Source organism: Thermobia domestica, chromosome 14 (genome assembly GCF_964235325.1).
Source record: "Thermobia domestica chromosome 14, izTheDome1.hap1.1, whole genome shotgun sequence".
NCBI classification, from domain to species: domain Eukaryota; kingdom Metazoa; phylum Arthropoda; class Insecta; order Zygentoma; family Lepismatidae; genus Thermobia; species Thermobia domestica.
The window spans coordinates 70,400,748-70,420,291 of record NC_137467.1 but is presented as its reverse complement, the minus strand read 5'-3'; the positions used below and the strand labels follow the sequence as shown (position 1 = coordinate 70,420,291).

At 36.4% G+C, this 19,544-nt stretch overlaps 1 protein-coding gene across 1 annotated transcript in view; it reads left to right on the top strand.

Annotated features, from left to right (window-relative positions):
- Positions 1-16,389, top strand: part of LOC145669710 (zinc finger matrin-type protein 2) — a 33,543-nt gene extending 17,154 nt beyond the window's left edge. Inside the window, exons 4-5 of the mRNA XM_081738021.1 lie at positions 9,315-9,460; positions 15,799-16,389. Coding sequence (XP_081594147.1) covers positions 9,315-9,460; positions 15,799-15,936 — 284 coding nt within the window. The 3' untranslated portion in view covers positions 15,937-16,389. The remainder of the gene's footprint in view (positions 1-9,314; positions 9,461-15,798) is intronic.
- Positions 16,390-19,544: the final 3,155 nt, after the last annotated feature.

Below are 19,544 nucleotides of genomic sequence, written 5' to 3'. Positions count from 1 at the left end.
ACCGGAATATGAATCAACTGACAGTTTTTTTTTGTAATAAACGACGATAAAACACACGATTCGGCTCATGTACTCATAGCCATAGACAAGATTCTAAAAATACTCGAAGAAAAGCGAAAATATATTTTATAGAAAAAGGTTTGAATACGAGAAAATAAGTGTCTACAATTTCCCAAACCGTGTCAGTGATTTCTGATGGTGCTGCATCCCACTTTAAAAATCGCTTTCAGATGTTCGAGATGCATACAGTTCCGATAAAGCAGTGGTTTTGCAGTGAAACTGGCCATGCAAGGGTCTCTGCGACGGTATTATGGGGGAGGGGGGAGGTGTAAAGAATGTGGCAACGCGGCATAACCTTAGGCAAATACAGATACACAGTGTTAAAACCGCAGAAGAAAAAAAATGAAATGAAATCTTTCAGTTTTACGTCCGACGCTTATGCCGGTTAGGCTAAAGGTGACGGTGATTATGAGAAATGAATGAAATGGTGGAATGCAGAAAGTGGAAGGAAACGGGATAACCCCGAGAAAACCCACGAGCACGGTGTTTGTCCACCACAAAGCCCACAGGGCGCGATCTGGCATCGAACCAGGGACCCCAAGCACCGGAGGTGAACGCTCTACCAATGAGCCACCGCGCCCCCACTAGAACCGCAGAAGAATTCGTGAGTATAGTGCAAGTACAAACTCCTGGTATTACCCCCGTTTTGTTACCTGGAACTGAATTCGACGACTTCCGGAAGAAAAAAAAGGGAAAGTATGCGAGCGGGAACTGGTATTGAACGAAGTCATCTTTGGCTTTCGGAAAATGGTGAAGTTTTTATGGGAGTAACGGGTCACCATGAACTAACTTCATGCTTCCCCCAAACTTCGAACTTCTGCAATTCAAAGAGTAGATCTAAGAAATTTGCAAAAAGTAACTTTTGTTATATACATATATGTATGATAACCAGTGGTGCGTAGCAGAAATATTATGAATAAATCATGAATTACGTGAAGTTGAAGTGCTGTTTATGCTTCCACATGGACCTTCAGCATTTGTGACTATCGACAATGTGCTAGCAGAGGTGGATCCAGGACGGACTTCTGGAAGGGGGGGAGGCAGGTAATACTGCTACTTAGAGCTACTTTTAAGAGCTCCAAAATCTGAGATCGGTTTTATTTATATATAAAATAAACAAGTTTCTTCCCCTAGATCCACTCCTAGACGAGTTGTGAGTGAGCCAACACCTATTGGAGTACCTTCACGGTTACATGCTATTAGCGAAGAAGACACCAACCAAGCAAATGATTGGCCCATGTAAAAAATTAAAAAAAAAAAAAAAAGTGAAATTTGGTTTCCGATGACCATTTTAAGTAAGTGAACTTGAAATTTGTGCGTTTCGTAATCGTAATTTCCACCTCAGATTATTTCGGTTTAAGAAAACGGAGGAGTACGGGGAGGTTCGTTTTACTATTTCAGAGAGCCTTCTTGATCAAAATAATAATAATATAATAATAAAAAACAGTCAAGAAAACCTTTTATTCTTCATTTAATGAATGTGAACCACAAACATCATCAAATCATTGCACTTTTATTGTTCCCAGTGTTGCTAACTGTGACATCAAAGTTAACGAAACTTCGCTAACTTTAAAAGGCTGCAATTAATTCATGAAGCATTGGTCGAGAATGGTATTTGGTGTGTTTATTATTCATGTAAAGTTGAACCATCTGACAAAATTTCAGAATTTTAAAAGATGGTGTTTTCGAGAAAATGGCGCCCAAAAATGGCGATTTTTGAAAATTTTACAATTTCTCGAATTTTTTGGGACAAAACGGTTGCACACAGAAGCGATACAATTTTTTTTTTCGGAAAGCGGGTAGCTAGGTCTTACCAACCGCGAAAATAGAATTTTAAAATTCGAACCGGAAGTACTCGAAAAAAAATTCGCAAACTTCGACTTTTCAGATAAATTGACGTTCATTTGTTAATTTATGTACAAAAAGATACGTATGCGCAAACCAAACTATAATAAAATATAGTTTATTTATATCCCTATGTACATACCACAACAAGAATTATAACTCTACCTGTCTCCATAGCCGAATGGTGAGGCTCCGAAGTTGACCATTTTTCATGTCTTCTACAATTCATAAATTGCACTCCCCGTCTTTGATGGCCCATTACGTGGCGGGAAAATTTTTTTCGACAAAACAAAAAAATATGGGTCTCTTAAAAACATGTCTAGTTGCTATAAAAAAAAGTTTCAACAATATCTGAGATGGTGATGGTACAATTTTATATTTTTTTGCCTGAGTTGAAATGGAAGGCACCTGAAGAGATAGCTGTCGGTCTCCGAATATTCGAACTATGAACCCCCGATCAGGAAAGATAAAGAAAGAAAAAGTTCTGTTTGAAGTATGGTAGTACTAGTAATAATTAAACAGTCTATGCGGATGCACCCAATTAAAATTCTTATCTTTTCTCTTTGATTCTGGCCTGAATAAACAATATACATTACATCAAAGAGACATTACAACAAATTAAAACTTGTTTTGTACGTGGACTACTATAACCTATATAAAGGTTTTCTACGATATTTAAAAGCAGGGGATAGAGTAATTCGTAAGTCTTTAGGATGTTTTGCTTTTCACACTGAAGTCCTCTCCACCTTTGTCGTTTACAAGTGATATGTTCGTAACTGTTAGGAGTATGTTGGTCACTGCTATAGTATTCGCGAGGACTCGTGAAGCTTCACCTAGATTTACCAATTTCACCATCCAATAGAACGCGAAGGTGTGTCCCGGTCGTCAATCCCACCCCTGAAATTTTGTCAGTGTCGTCTCTCGTACTGTACGGAGAACACCTGAAGGCGCAGTGTTGTTGGACTGCCGCTAAGTTTAGTTTTGTTGTTACTCTTGTTGTCGTTATTTTTGCTATTATTTTACATTTTTGCTATTATTACTGTTACCGATTAATCCGAATAATTATTAGTGTTCATTTTATAGTTTTTAAAGTGCTGTTTCTTTCGCTTGTTTGTCATGTCCTCTAAGTTTGGCAATATTGGTGCGCTCCTATTGTTTCACTTTATCTCAAGCGTGCATTCGAAAGATAGCTCCACGAATCGTATTGAATTCTTCCGATTCATGACACGTGAGGGAAAACATTTCTATAATTCGTGTAAAGCTCACGTTTCACCAGTCTTCGCCGGCATTATAATAATGCTGCATCACTGGTAGAAGAAGACGCGGTCTGATAGTTAACAGCGTATACGATACATAAACATGTGAACAATCTAATCCAGCAGAACTACTAGTTATTATTGACAACGAACAACATCCAGAAGACTTCATTTTTGTCAATTTTCTTGGAAACTACGCACCGGAATTTACGCTTTAGCATGTTATTTTGTTAAACTTGATGCGATCTTTCGACCGACATGTGGATTATCTTTGGGCAGTGTTTTAGTTAAACAGAAATTAAAATTTAAGAGTTAATAATGATTTTAGGCTACATCTCATTAATCATACTATGTACTGTCGTCTTGGTGTTTGAACGTGCCTAATTAAACTGAAACTGAAAACATGCAACAATTAAAGCTCGCTAGCTTAATTATGGTAATATCGGAGTCGTCATCTTTACGTCAGCCGTATGTTTGCTTTATTGCTGAAACAAAAACCTGTAAACTGTTTATCGTTGTAACCGGATTGTTTTTAAATTTTTGTTTGTTTGGATTAAACTCGGTTAACACGGAACCTCGATTAATCGAAACTCGGATAACCGGAACTCTACTGTGTATCTTACCTTTGGTCATATTTTTAGTTAAACGCTAATAATATTGTAAACTTAAAAAAAAAAAAAAGTAAGTGTTTTCAACTTCACGCTTACATTAGAGAACATCATAAGTTGATTGAACTGTACTAATAATTCTTTGTGATTCTCCACGAAGGTAATTTTGAAATAATTATTGAAATTAAGTAAATGAAAACTGTTCACTAGTTAATCTTCGAATGGGAAAATAGCTATTCATAATCTTCATAAAAGGAAAAGACAGGAAGAATGCCTAACTTTCCTTGTCGCATAAAGTTCAAGTATTATGACATATTAACAGAATACTGAGAAACTTCATATTTGTTCTTTTATATTAAAGAACAATCTTTATTTTCTTTGTTCATTGTCCTTTTCGTAAAACAAGTATTACCGCACATACAGGGTGTCTCAAAAGTCCCCTGACAAAGAAAGGGTAACTGTTATTATCAGAGATACAAGAAAATGCAAGAGGGGAAACCATCTTCATGTTTTCAACCTAAAGTGAAGGTTTTTTTTTTTTTTTTTTTTTTTTAAATTGGACGAGCCGTTTGGGATGGGGGCAGGACGTTTGGTCGCAGACATGTAGGCGTGGCCGTTTGGGCGCAAAGCAGCCCACGATAAACTGCTTCGGCGTGGTTGTTCGTTCTTAACTGGTCATTCAGAACTCTGTCATACTGCCATAGAAACTCCATATTCTTATCGGAAATAATCAGGGTTTGCCCAAGTGGGCCCAGCCCGAAAAAACCCGGTGGGTTTTTTCGGGTTAAACCCACCTGAAAAAACCCACCTGGGTTTTTGACCTATTTGTTAGTATATTATTGATACAACTAAAGTGATCACATTGTAAGTGATTTTTATCAGATTTTAGACTTTCTTTGGGCGAATTAGAGGTTTTCACGTTAAGGTATACAACAACGTTCAACATAAGACCTTTATAAAGTTCTGAATGCACTAAATGAATTTAAAAAAAAAAAAAAGACTTGCCTTAGCTTGAGATAGTTATAGAACAAATTTGTGCTTATAGCCTATTTGAAGTAAAATAATCCATTTTGTACTTTAGAAAATATTTTCCGTCAATAGTATGCTCGTTGACTTGGCGACACCGAGGGACATTATCACTCATACGTTTGACGGGTTTAAGGTCATAGGTGCCGGTACTAATACTACATATGTAATACATTAGTAAAACTATTAGTATTATTTCTTACCTTTGATGTAAAACACAAGGTTCTTTATCTAAAATTTGGTTTTCCAACAATAACAGTTTAATTCAGTCATTTGTTGCTACTCTTCAAATAAGCAGTCTGTAGAATCAACACCAGCAATAACGTAAACATTCTTGTCAAATTTAAGAAGCTTAATGCTCGGGGTTCCAAAGACTATGTAACGCGTACTATTTCAAGTGCCGAGCTCAAATTTCCGTACTAGTGGAAGTTTTGATGTACACGCCGTGAAAGAAGTGCTCGGGAAATTCCCGAATTAAACGCAGAAGGATCGGAAATGAATACTTCAACAATAAAACTATTTATTTTACGCTTAAGCCTGCCATACGTCCCGTAAAAATCGGGAGTGTCCCGTTTTTGGGCCCGAGTGTCCCGCGTCCCCGTAAATGTAGTCGGGACAGGGAAATGTATTTTAACTCCGTTCCATTTCTGCTATCAATATCAGCTTATTCGAAAAGTGAAAAAAAAAAAAAAAAAAAAAAAAATCTGACATTGGCTGGGAATCCTGTAATTAGTGAATGAACAGTACGCTGTTGCATGTAACAGTTTCGAGGAAGTTATAACACCAGCCTGTTCGACTTGATAGCGAGCGAAATTTGCAATGCTACTTTTTCCATTGCACTTGATGGAAACTTGGATACTCCGGAACATTAAAAAAAAAAAAAAAAAAAAAAAAGGCTTTGAGTGCTTCTACATTTACAAACACAGGGAAGATGACTAACTTTTCTTAAGCAACAAATTAGATAAGTTAACAAGAATTATAATTTTTTTCAGAGGCTAGGGCACAGAATTGTGCTTTGGTCCAGGTCTTAGAAAAATGTAAACCTGGTCCTCACAATTACACACGACACAAGGAGAAAAATAAGCTTTTCATCAGATTAAACTGACGAACGTAATTTTGGCAGATACAGCCATGTAAATAAATATTGCTAAACGCGCGAAAAATATTGAAAGTAGATTGTACCACTGATTTAAATAATTTGCATATTGCTTTCCTGTAAAGCATTTTTATAGCACATCTTAAGTTTCTAAGCATCTTCAGTCTATACAATTAATTGCAGGGAACGAACAGAGAAAAGCAGCTGCTGCTTAGTGAACTTTCGCCTATTATATTATTGAATAAGAAAATTAAATTAAATTTTTTAGTTTTAGTCTCACGGTTATGCCTGCTATGCTCAAGGTGACGGTGATGATGAGAAATGAATGAAATGACAGAATGAAGAAAGTGGGAGGAAACGTGAGAATCTCGAGAAAACCCACGCACAAGGTGTTTGTCCACCACAAAGCTCACTTGGCGGGAGCTAGGCTCGAATTAGAAATGCCATGCACTAGAGGTGAACGCTCTACCACCGAGCCACCGTGGCCTATACTTTTGTTCATAACCAGGTTGCAGTTCATTGCATTGTGTTGGAAAGTTCAGGAAAGGGGGGGGGGGGATCTGAGGTGTCCCGTATTCTCATGGAGAAAATATGGCAGGTTTATTTACGCTGGAAGATCTTAATTTCATATAAGACATTTTAAAACATTTATTTATTTCATACAACATGAATTGCATCTTTGCTTTAAATTAATAGACCCCTTTTGGTATTCATATTTGGCGATCGTCAGTCAGGCGTCTGGATGACTTGATCTACATTTGTTCGTTTGTCTGCTGAGCTCCTTCATGGCTAAGCGGTTAGTGTACGCGTCTTCGGCGTGGGACCCGGGTTTGCTTCCCGGAGGGAGCTCATGTGGTTCGGATTCTACGTTAATCAGTAGGTCCCGTCTCATATAGCCTCGCTGCTGAAAGGGACGTTAAACACAAAATCAACTCAACTCGTTTGTCTGCCTCTACCACACACACTACAGGGTACAACTTTTGGCCTTTTAAGTTAAAATTTTCAGAATACAAGCACGAGACACACTAAAATTCCTGTATAGATTTTGGCGGCATAACAACGTAAAATATCAAATTGGCGGCCATTTGTTTCAAAACAGCAGTAAGTAGAAAATTGTTGCAAGTTGTGACAATAACAATCTTGAAATATAAATCACATTTTAACACTTTTACCCCAAAGACATTGAGATATTTCGAAAAAACCCGATTAAACCCGAAAAAACCCAATTAAACCTGAAAATACCCGAAAAAACCCATATGGGCCCAGGTGGGTTGGGCTTTTTCAAAAAAGCCCGGGTTTTTTCAAACCCTGGAAATAATGCTATTCTTCTTTTGCCACCCAATCGTATCCTCGAAAAAAGTTGTTTTGAGGTGTCACAGACTGCCTACAGTAAATTATATTTGGCTTATTCTTCCTATTTCAATGTATAACTAGTGCCTACTTTTATGAAATCTGAAATAACTTTTTATTAATACAATAGAGTATCAACTATCCGGTCTAATGGGCACATCAAATGAAAAAAAAAAAAAAAAAAAAAAAAAAAAAAAAAACTTTCAATAAATACTTCCTGAATCACCCATAACATTAAAAATACCATTTTTATTCCAAAACCAGCTCGTATTCGTTTCTTCTGATCTTTTGATACAGACCAGTACTTAATAAACATTTTTTATGCTTTGTACCACACATTTTAATAATTTATTATAGAAAATGAAAATATGTACAGTATTGTACAGATTTTAAGATAAATTTAAAAATGTCTGACTCAAAAAATCAAATTCACAGTGCAATATTAATATATAGTCACATCTTTAAAATAACTAAACATTAACGCAAAACGTACGTCTTTTTTATGTATTTTTTTTACACAAATTACGTGTCTTTATAACATATGTCTTATTTCATTAAAAGGAAATATTCTTCTAAAACTAAGCTGCATAGTACGGCGACCGAGCAGTCACTAGTTTGCTACGGTTTCTTCCCATTTCTTTTCAACTTGTAGAGACAAGTTGTGCATGATATGCAGAAACTTCGGTGTTTGCAAAATTATTTGTGGTCGTTTTTCGAAATTTCCAGTGTTTAAACATTCAGGCTCTAGTTATGAAATACGTTATAACATATGTAGGTATGTAAACCTATTTGGATAAAAGGTTTTGCGCCCAAATGTCTCGCGCCTAAACGGCATCTTCCAAATGTCTGCACTCAAACGGCCGCACCCAAATGTCATGGACCCTTTCGGATATACACTCTTTATGCGTCCAATGTTAAGTGAAAATCCAACGTTGCCATTTACCTGGACTTACAACATAAGTGAATGTACTTATTGTCTTACACTAACATGTCGATGGCCAGCCCCCATTTCGAACATGCCCCCATTCATCATACTCTTACAAAATTCATCCACCTCCCGGTAAATGGCAACATTAAATTTTCATTTAACATTGGGCGCATAAAAAGTGTACAGCCCAAATAGCTCGTCCAATTTAAAAAAAATCCTTCACTTTAAATTGAAAACAACGTATTTGGAGAAGGTTTCCCCTCTTGCATTTTGTTGTAACTTATAATAGCAGAGTTACCGTGTATATTGCATATGCCGTCAAATACGTAGCATTTTAAATTTAATTAGTATCACCTTTGCTTAAAAACTGTATTACAGTTTTGTTCACGCGTGGAAAAATCGAATAGCCACCTTCGCTTATCTACGTACTCTTGCAGACACACATATGATATATACAAGGGGTTTTCAAACATTTTGCAGTTGAGGCTCCCCTCAGCCACCAAAATCTGAACACGCCTCCCCTATCAAAAATGAAATATGTCAACAACATAAATACATGTCCTTAAAAGAAAGACTATCAGTATGATAAGCTATGTTTCACTTATATTTAAGCGAATGGTGAAAGGGTCATCCCTGATCGTATATGGAACAGAGGTGATACAAAGTCTTAGTTCACTATGTATTAGTAAAGAAGAAGGATGCAGACTTAAGTATGCGTGTTGCATTATAAATATATTCCTTTGTAGGATCTTTTCTTAAAAGTCCTCGCGCCTCTCCTGACAACCTTCGGCACCACCCTAGGGAGGCGCGCCGCACAGTTTGAAAACCCCTGATATATATACATACTGAACAGTTTCAATTATATATTAGCGCTAGCACTAATAGCGATTTTGTTTAGTATTATTAATGTGGTGAAACTAGGTAAATACACTTGCGAAGGAGTATGTGTTTCTTGCGTTCAAATATTGATTTGTGAGATACTTCATAGTTTCAATATGTTAGGGTTGGAGCTTACTACATTTAACTGTGAATTATGTTTTTAGTATATAAATCAATAATTTAATAAATTAGTGAGTTTTATTCGTCTGAAAAATGTGAAGAGTTTATATATATAATTCACATTATAAACATTTCTTTCCTTGCAGATCAGCGGAATTTGGGAATGTCAATGCGTGTGGAGAGATCATCATTGGACCAAGTAAAGAAACGCTTTGAGGTTAACAAGCGAAAACTGGAAGAAAAGAAAAAAGAATATGATATTGAACAGAGAATGAAGGAGCTGAGAGAAGAAGTAAGTTAATTTTATTGTATTACAAACCATAGTAAGCTATAAGTTTTAATTAAGCTTTTGGAAAACCCGAACAGGACTTGGGAGGATGAAAAAGAAAAGACGACAAAAAACATACGGAAGGAAAGAAAAACAAACTTAGCAATAGAAGAAAACAGTTAGGAAGGAAGGGTATTTGAATTAATATAATTTTGGGCATTTGATAATTTAAACTATTGTGCTCAGGCTTTGTTACATTTTGACACAAAAGAATAAAAAGACCTGAAACTAAAGAAAGAAAAATGTTTTGCAAGCCTTGTTCTCAGAGGATAAGATTTATGTATTTATTTATACATATTTGTGGGCATTACCGGTGTCTATAGCCTTGAGGGATGACGTTCCTCGGCGAGCACACTATCCGGGGAGGGAAGGAAGGGACCTGGGACCTATATATTAGGTACCATCTCGGCATTTATCTGGTTTGAGGCAAACCCAGGAGAAACCTCACTCAGGATGAAGGTAACATGAAAGAGCTGTTACATCTTTTGGACCAAATGTCCTAACTGGGAATTGAACGCGGAACCGTTCGTACCAATGGCGGAGAGCGGTAACGACTACACTACGCCGGGCACTCGGAGGATAGCAGTAGGAGTTTTTATTTATTTATTTATTTATTTATTTATTTATGACTTCTTTTACGTGGTGAAGAGAAGGCTCTGCAGCCTTCTCCGAGCACTTAACCACGTGCAGACATTATATATTTTTAAAAAAACACCAATATATAGAAAATATTAATGATTACAAAAGAAAAGTATTGAACCACATAAAAAAAAACAATACACTACTTAAGTAAAAAAAATGGTTAAGCACTTCAAAAACAAAAATTGAAAAATAATATACAATAGAGGAAACAAAAATAACATGGAGAAATCTAAAATTGCATATTGCATATAGCGGTACTAGAAGTATGAATATATAAGCTGTACAAATTAACATAGGCTATTGGTTGTGTGTTTATATGTGGGTTATTAATAATCTGGTAAAACGAAGATGCCTCATGTGCTACCAGTATCCTTACCTTTACTTAAGAGAAGGGAATTTACAGATTTTTAAAATTTGGCAACTGTGGAAACGTTGTGTATTAATTGAGGTAAACTGTTCCAGAGGCGTGTAGTACTTAGTGTGAAGGATTTTGAGTATAAATCAGAATTGTGACTGGGTATGGAGAGCAAGAAATTATATTGTGATCTTGTGCTTCTAGTATGAAAGCCTGATAAATATAAAAATCTACGGGCTAGATCCAATGGTTCTGACGTAGTAAGTATTTTGTACAATAGGGTAAGATTATGTAAATTTCTTCTTCCAACTAACGTCAGCCATGACAGTTTTTTATAAAAAGATGTGAGATGTTCCCTGTAAGTTATATTGAAAATAAATCTAATGCAGGCATTTTGCACTCTTTGCAAGCGCTTTGATTGATTTTCTGTTAGATCAGAATAGACTGAGTCGCAATAGTCAAGATGTGGGAACACCAGTACCTTGACAAGTTTGATCTTCAAAGATATCGGTAAGAAAGGAGTTAGAAGGAATAAAAACATAAAGGAAATATAAAGTGGATTTAATACGGAAGAGTAGTGAAGATATACTTCAATTGCTGCCTGCTACTCGTCAGGTGTCTTAGGGGGCGTTCTTTTCTTCGGAAAGGGAAAGTTTTTAACTACTGATGATGTTTCACCCCTATTTTCCCCCTTCATTGTCGAATTTCTAGAAATTCTTCTTTACTGGTAGCTTACGCCACAAATCTTATGCACTGTTCAAATTTGAAGTTTCTGTCTTAAGCGATTTGGGCCTTGATCATTCAGTCGCTCACTCACTCAGGACTTCTTTTCTTTATATATGGAGAGATAATATCGAGATTGTGTCTTATTGTCACGGTCATCTGCTTAAATTGAATTTCTAAACATACATACTTAGCACTTGCTTCATGTCAGGCTTTTATCAGGTTACTTTTATTAAAATGTATACCCTAAGGACACTCTAAAAATACACTCTAAAAATAGAATATCTAATGAATCTTTCATCGTTTGAGATAAAACTCAGCAAATAAACTCATTAGAACTATGCTACTCTGTCGTTTTGAAAAATCCTGCCTGTATTCGGATGAAGTAGATAATTTCTAAAATACCTTATATAATAATGAAAGAAGGAAACAACCGATTCTTTCATTTTACACACCAAATTCTCTATAGGTGCGAATTCTAATACAAAGAGTGAAAAAGTGACTGGACCGAAACTCGAACCCGGGACCTCCGGCATACCATGCCGATGCGTTATCCACTACGCCACCCAGTCCGCTTCCCACTCTTTTACTGTCGAGATCGGTGCTCTCATCTCGGACCATGTGGATTGTACCACAGACCCCTGCTGCGATTAAACAATCCTATGCCCATATACCGAGCACCTAATGACGGTCGTGATTTCATACATACTAATAAAAAGAGGAAACATTTTTTTTTTTTAAAACCCACTAGATCCTCTTTAGGTGCGAATTCTGACACAAAGAGTAAAAAGTGACTGACTCTATTGACTATTTTGTGTTTTCATTAGTATATATGAAATCACAACCGTCGTAAGGTACTCGGTATACGGCCGTAGGGTTGTTCAATCACACCAGGGGTCTGTGGTACGATGTACGTGGTCCGAGATGAGAGCACCGACCTCGAGAGTGAGAGAGTAGGTGGCTATTTTGCGAAGAGGACTAGGTGTCATAGTGGTTAACACATCGGCACGATATGCTGGAGGTTCCGGATTCGAGTCCCGATCCAGTCAGTTTTTAACTCTTTGTGTTAAAATACCTTAATTTCACATTTTGTGTTCATAAGATACGCGTATTACTAGCAAGGAGACGTTTCAACCGTTTAAAATGAATTTTTAAATATTGTTAGCACTTGGGTTGACCTTGATTTTTATAATTTCACTTCAATTGAAATGCATACCTTAAAGGAGAAAGGAGTTTAAGTTTTTTGCAGAGAATAATTTTATAAACGTATTTCTCTCATGTAAAGAACGGGAATTTCAGCTAGATTTAATTTGTCGTATTCTTTTGTGTGGATTGTTTCTATCAGAGATATTCAACTATGAATTTGAATGTCAATTTGACCTTTTTGTTAATGTCCAAAATGGAAGAGAAGAGACAGAAGTTCATCTGAGTTGTTATTGGAAATATACTGTCTTTATTAGAGAGGTATAAGTGTAGTAATTACCTACTGTATCAGTAGGGTGCACATTTAATATAAACAAAGTTTATTACTCACGTAAGTATACTCAGGTAACAATGGCACTTTTGACCATAGACGTTTCAATGACAGTCCAGTACACCATCTTTAAGGGGACAGATATAATATATTGGCTGCTTTTTCAGCGAACTTTAACACACATAAGAGGAAGCAGCATAAATATAAGACAGACTACATAGAATTGTGCTGCATTAACCCATTAAGATTTGATTTCCATAACAAAGAAGCACATACACTTTAGATTTAATTTGTTTAAACATGGAAGGAAATTAATATAATTGTTCTAGCAACATTGTTTCCTCAAAGAAGTTTTACTGAAGAAGATGACACACTTTCATTGAAATGTTTACGGTCAAGATAGCCATTTTTTCCTGTGGGTGCTTACAAGAGTGAAAATGCTTCGTTTATATAAATATGGTAAGTTCTTAGGCTTTCTTCCAAGTAATCTTGACATTTGTTCTCTGTTTGAAATCTGATCTCCCACTGACACCATATTGTCTTTGTGTAGCGTACTAGCAGGGTTGCCTATGATTTTTGCTTCAACAAAAAATGATAGATGCAATGAAAGGCAATCAACTACTTTTAAATTGAGGTGCATCTTGCTTTTTGATCCGACTAATCTCTTAACCACAGTTTCTTAGAGACAAGACCATAGGCCTTGGAGTTTGTAAACATATTGTTGCTAGAGCCTAATATTGCTAGGTTATTGACTCAGTGATAAAGCACTTACGTCTGGTGTTCGCGCCTCAATCTAGGACATGCGAGTTTCTGGTGGAAACATCATTTCAGCTTGTTTTTTCCTCGATGCTTCTCGATTTTCTCTCATTCGACAAATTCTTCTATCATTATTCACTTCCTTTTATTCATCCGTATGCCCTATAACTAAGACATAATCATGAGCATTATTTATGGCTTAGAGCAGAGTGTTGATAAGAGTGTTTTCAGCTTGTCTTGAATTCTTTATACGAGATCTGACTTACTGCTACTCGACTATTACTATTACAGTTGGGTACAGCACGTGGAGCATTGGAGGCACTGTTGCCAACGGCTCTGTAACGATAGGCAAGAGTATTGACAGCAAACTTAGAACATCCAACAAGTCATAAATGTATAATGGTAATAGTGTAACGGGATTATTTGTATCGTATATAATTTTAAAATAACAAAAGTAATTGTACTTGAAATATTGATAGAAGATTGAACATTTAAGTACCGTCAACAGCGCAGTCATTGACCTTGGTTACCTAGGAACAGCGTGAAAGAATACTGCAGTCATTAGCAAATAATTTTCCCTTTCATTTTGTTTGAAGCACGTGCAATCAGTGTTACTAATTTCGGGTAAAAATTTGATAAACTTTCAACAAAGAAAGAAAGAAAAAAAAACTTACGATTAGGGTCTCTTTTGAGATGTTTTTTATGTCGACTTCGTGGCTTGCAAATCTACTGACTTTTGTGCTGGAAACAACTTTTGTAATCAAGCATTGTTAGTTCGAGGCAATTTCGATGTATGTTTGTTTTCTTTCTTTTTGTTTGTATTAACCAGCGAAAACGACGGTGATTTCAGCAAGTATACAGCATGACCACCCCTCCGTAATCCCTCTTCATTTTCTATTACTCCTTGTCCTTTGGCAAAGAACAGTCCAATTTTAAGTGTCCTTTAGATAGCACAACTTTCATAGAGAGGCACAAGTAACACAGCAGTACCGGTACTAAGCCCATTAGATGTAGAAGCATGAATTGAAAGTGAAGTGGGTGTTAGATTTTTTCCTTCGTGAACTTTTAATTTCTGTTCATTAAAAAAGTAAAATAAAAAAAAAGTATAATCTAAGTACTTTATAGAGTTAATTGTGTTGGGAGTATTATGACTCCAAGTTTTAGCAACTTTTGTGTCAGTGTTTCCGTAATACTTCGTGGAGTTACTTGTCAGAGACTAGCTTTACTCAACCCTGGATTAGTATACGTCTCTGATGTCATACCGTTGGTATACGTGTGAGCGCCACGCTCACATCTGTTTTTCTTTTCTTTTTTGTATTGTTGTAAGATTCTGACAACCATGGTATTTACAGAAAGACATGAGAACCATTAATAATAATAATAATGAATCGTATTTTAACAATATTACTTTATTTTTTTAATAAATGATGTTACCATATATTCACAACCTCAAAAAGTCACTTAACTTTTCAAAAACTGTTATATTGACTTAGCAGCACATGCTCACTCAAAAAAATTAATCAGCATAACGTACGGTAGTCCAACATTTTTGTTCGATAAAACCAAATAATAGTTTTTTCTTAGTAAATATACCCAGGCTCCTTTTAAAGACATATAATTATTATATTTAACAACACAAAAATATTTTTAATGTTATAGAAAATATTATTTGTATTATTATTGATCATTGTTTTCTGTATTAGGAATTAGACTTATTTGTAGTTTAAGACAGAGAATATCTAAATAATACTAACAAACGCTTTGTTGATACATGGAAGAAAACAGAACAAACACTCAAGCGCAATTATATGTAGAAATCTTAGTTTAAAGGACAGTACTTAAGCCCGTTGAAAATGACACGTTAAACTTTACTGACTTCATTTACCCATGGTAGGACTTCCTTTTGATTGCTTATATCCCATGAAAGTGCAAAATTACACAAGTGGGAAAAGAATAACAAAATGTGAGTCTAGAAAAAAATATTCTCCCCGTTGGTATACGTGTGAACGCCACGCTCACGTTTACGACATGCAATTTTAAAAATGCTTGATCTTCAGCTGACCTGGTTGCGTCACCACAGTGGCTATACCCTTTGACTACAAAAAGTAAAAAAGACAACTAGAAATAATTTCACATGCTACTGTTAGAATATATGAGAAATGAACGAGTTTTCCAGCAAGTTAGCGCTGCGCTCATACGTATACGAATCCAGGGTTAATCGCATCATAAGAGCTGTACAACACATTAAAGAAAAGTTAACGAATTGTTAAAAATTTGAATAGACTTCAAAATGTTAAAATATTTGTTAGTGATACAAAAGTTTTTATTTTTATTTTCTCCCTCTCTCTGTAGGAGGAGAAATTGAAGGAATATCGGAAGGAGAAAAGGAAAGAGAAGAAAAGAAAACATGAAGAAACCGAGACCTGTGATCAGAATTCTGAACTTGCAGCTATCATGGGTTTCTCAGGATTTGGATCGGGAAAGAAATGACTTTCACGCACATGAGGACATGATGTGATATAAGAAGTGCGTAGTAATTCGGTGTTCGTTGTAATATTATTGGTTGACTGATAATATGCAAAGAAAAGTACTGGAACGGTGAATGAATTTACACGAGATTGCAGAAGACATATTGTATAAATTTTAAATTAAAAAATAAAAGTGTATTTTGTGAATATTCAGTGTGAACTAATAAGAAAAGAATAAATATTGTTGAACATTTTTTTGACCACATTTCTACATTTAATGGTATAAATAGTTACAGCAGATAGAATTGGAGACATTTTTATTATTTTTTATTAAATTAATACTACACTGCGATAATTTAATTACGGTGTTAAAACATACTGCTTAATTGTAACTATACATGTACGTATGTTTCCAGAATTTGACTTTCTAAGTTATGTATAGAATATGAACTTGATTAAACGTTATTATTTGATACTTTGTATGTCTTTATTGGCGAAGTGAGCTTATGTTTTTCTATTATATTCGATTATATTTGAAGTTATTATAACGATCATTGTTAGAAATGGATCGAGAACATATTAGAGATAGAATATTCGTTAAACAAAAGCTATTACTAATCAATATAAGCAAGAAAATACGAACGAACAGTAGATCTAAACCAATTGCGCTCCAGAAATTCATTTTTGTGGAGGTCTGTGTTCGATTGGTCCTCACACAGTGAGTTGAATGCGAATGAAGATATGGCGGTCAGTTGTTGGTGTGGGTATATCTAACATACTACCTGGTTGTGGCAGTTCAGTTACACCGTGAACGTGCGTAAGGACAGAGTGAATATGGAACTTCCACAGAGCATCATAAGGGCGTGCATGCTGTACGAGTTCAAACTGAGGTCAAACGCTGCTGCAGCAGGGCGAAAGATATACGAGGCCTTTGGTAAGGGTATCGTGACTACGCGGAAAGTGCAGCGATGGTTTAACAAGTTTAGAGAAGGTGACGAAACACTCGAAGACGTACCACGTGCCGGAAGACCAACACATGTATAAAATGAAGATCTTCAGACAGCAATTGAGGTGAACAGTGGCCAGACATGTAAAGAACTGAGACTAGTGGAGAAACCATTCGGCAGCACCTCCATCAACTTGGGAAGCACTATAGGTTGGGTCCCACATGATTTGACTCCGGGCCAGAAGGCAACGCGAGCAGACATCTGTATTTCTTTGCTGTCTCGTCTGAGGAAGGAGCCATTTTTCCTGAGAAAGGAGGGTGTTGACGTGATGAGAAGTGGCTCCTGTACGGAGCTCCACGCCGCCGTCATCCTTGGTGAGCATCCCATGAACCGGTTCCAAAACAGCCAAAACTAGTACTGCACCAGAAGAAGGTCCTGCTCTGTGTTTGGTGGACTGTTTGCGGCATTGTGCATTGCAAACTGCTACCAGCTGGTCAGAGCATCAATGCAACTGTGTACTGTCAGCAGTTGAGCCGTGTTCAAGAAAAACTGAAACTTTTGGAGCCAGCACATGTGAATCGTAAAGGGGTCCTCCTGTTGTTATACAACGCTAAGGCTGACGTGGCTAGGATGACCTGAAACACCATTCTGCATCTTGGATGGTAAACACTATTGTAGCCGGCATACTCCCCGAACATTGCACCGTCCGATTATCACCTGTTCCATTCCTTGGACAATCACCTTAGAGGTCGCCAGTTCAAATCCCTAGTAGAGGTGCAAAATGCACTTGATACCTTCTTCGCTTCACGGCCCATCAAGTTCTATCACTATTGAATCCATGGCATTCCAGAACGTTGACAGGTCGTCGATGTTGATGGGGACTATTTCTGATCTCCCAGGTACGTCTTAGTTGACATGAATGTTCGAAGTTGGTGGGTGGAAAAGCGACAGAACTCTTTTGGTATCTTTATAGTAGTGAAAATTTGGACCGAATTAATTTAATAGTTAGTAAAATTTTAGCAGTAAGAGGGTATCAGTTTTTGTGTCTGTTTTGATAGTGAGAGATTGGTTTAGAATTATAGAACTCAGTGTTTTCCCTAACGCGGCAGAATTTTGATTGTAAGAGTGGCAGGAAGTATAAAGTCAAGTGTGACAAGAAAATTGTGTTAAATGATGCTTTATATATGCGAGAAGATAAATGGAGAATAAGCATGAAGTCTCATGGCGTGCCACACCATGACAGAAGCTTAACAGCAAGTCTCATTGTTACGCTACGTAAAGGAATTTGGTTTCTCACAGTACATACAATGAGAATTGAAGTTTGAATCTTTTAGCGATACAATAATGGGAGTTACACCACTACTGTCTACCCGTCAACAGTTCTCCATATTTCTTTCTGCCCATCACATATCAGGCATAAACTATGATTGAGAAGAGCTGGAGGCGACAGTACAAATTAAATTGCACGTTCCCAATTTCCCCTCACCGTGAATTTTCCACTCAAAATGTTCAGAGTTGCCGTGACTACTGATTTGTATTATGTTTTAAAAGATTTACTAATAGAGTGATATTTTCTTAATATTGAAATCGTAAGTGGTAGTAAATTTTTGCTGCTTCCATTTTTATAGTGATGCCGACGAGTCGTAAAGAACATCGAATCATAGAACTGCTTTCCCTCACGTGTGGCGCATCGGAAGAATTCGGTACGATTCGTAGAGGTGCTTTCTGAATGGACACTTGAGAAAAAAGTGAAAAAGCGGAAGTGAACCAACAGTTGCCAAACTTAAACGATATGGCAAACTAGCGAAAAGAATTATAACACGAACATTAACAGTTATTCGAATTATACGGTAACAGTAATAATAGCAAAAATATAAAACAACAACAACAAAACGGAACTTAGCGGCAACCCAACAACACTGCACCTCAGAAAATGTTCTCCGTATAGCGCGAGAGACCACAAGGGCAAAATATCATGGATAAGGGTTGACGACCAGGATACACCCTTGCGTTCTATTGGGTGGTGAAATTGCTAAATTAGGTTAAGCTTCACGACTTATCGCGATCATTATAATATTGATACTAGAATGGAGATGGAAATATTGGGACTGCAGATTGTAGAAAATCGCCTCATACTACCGATTACTGTTTTTATTCTTAAAGCAATCAACGTTAAAACTGGGAATGATTGTTTTTCCCACTTCCGGTTTGAATTAAGGGTCAAGAGAGAAGATGGTACCCATTCTAAGTACGATAAAGCGATTCAAAAAAAAAAAAAAAAAAAAAAAAAAAACCTATCTCATTGTCGTTTTTTAAGTTTTATGTTAATATTGGAACAAGGTTTTAGTAGACAATTAAGGATGGAGATGAAATGTATTCTTGGGATCGATTATAATAAACGACTTCTCGCTATCTATTATCGTTTTTGCTTTAGAGTGGTCAATTTTAAAATCGGAAATAGTTTATTTCTACCGTTTTGGTAGGTGGGTCACCACTATCGAACGCTATTCCTAAATTTTGACCCTCTGCATCCTGTCACAAATTGAGTGATCCATTAAGTAGTCCTTAAACATGTCTAAATCTGGGATGTACACTGTAACAATCCATGAAATTATTACACCGGGAAGAAATGAATTTTTACTTTTTTTTTTTTTTTTAAAGTAATCTTTCTGCAAAGTGTTCA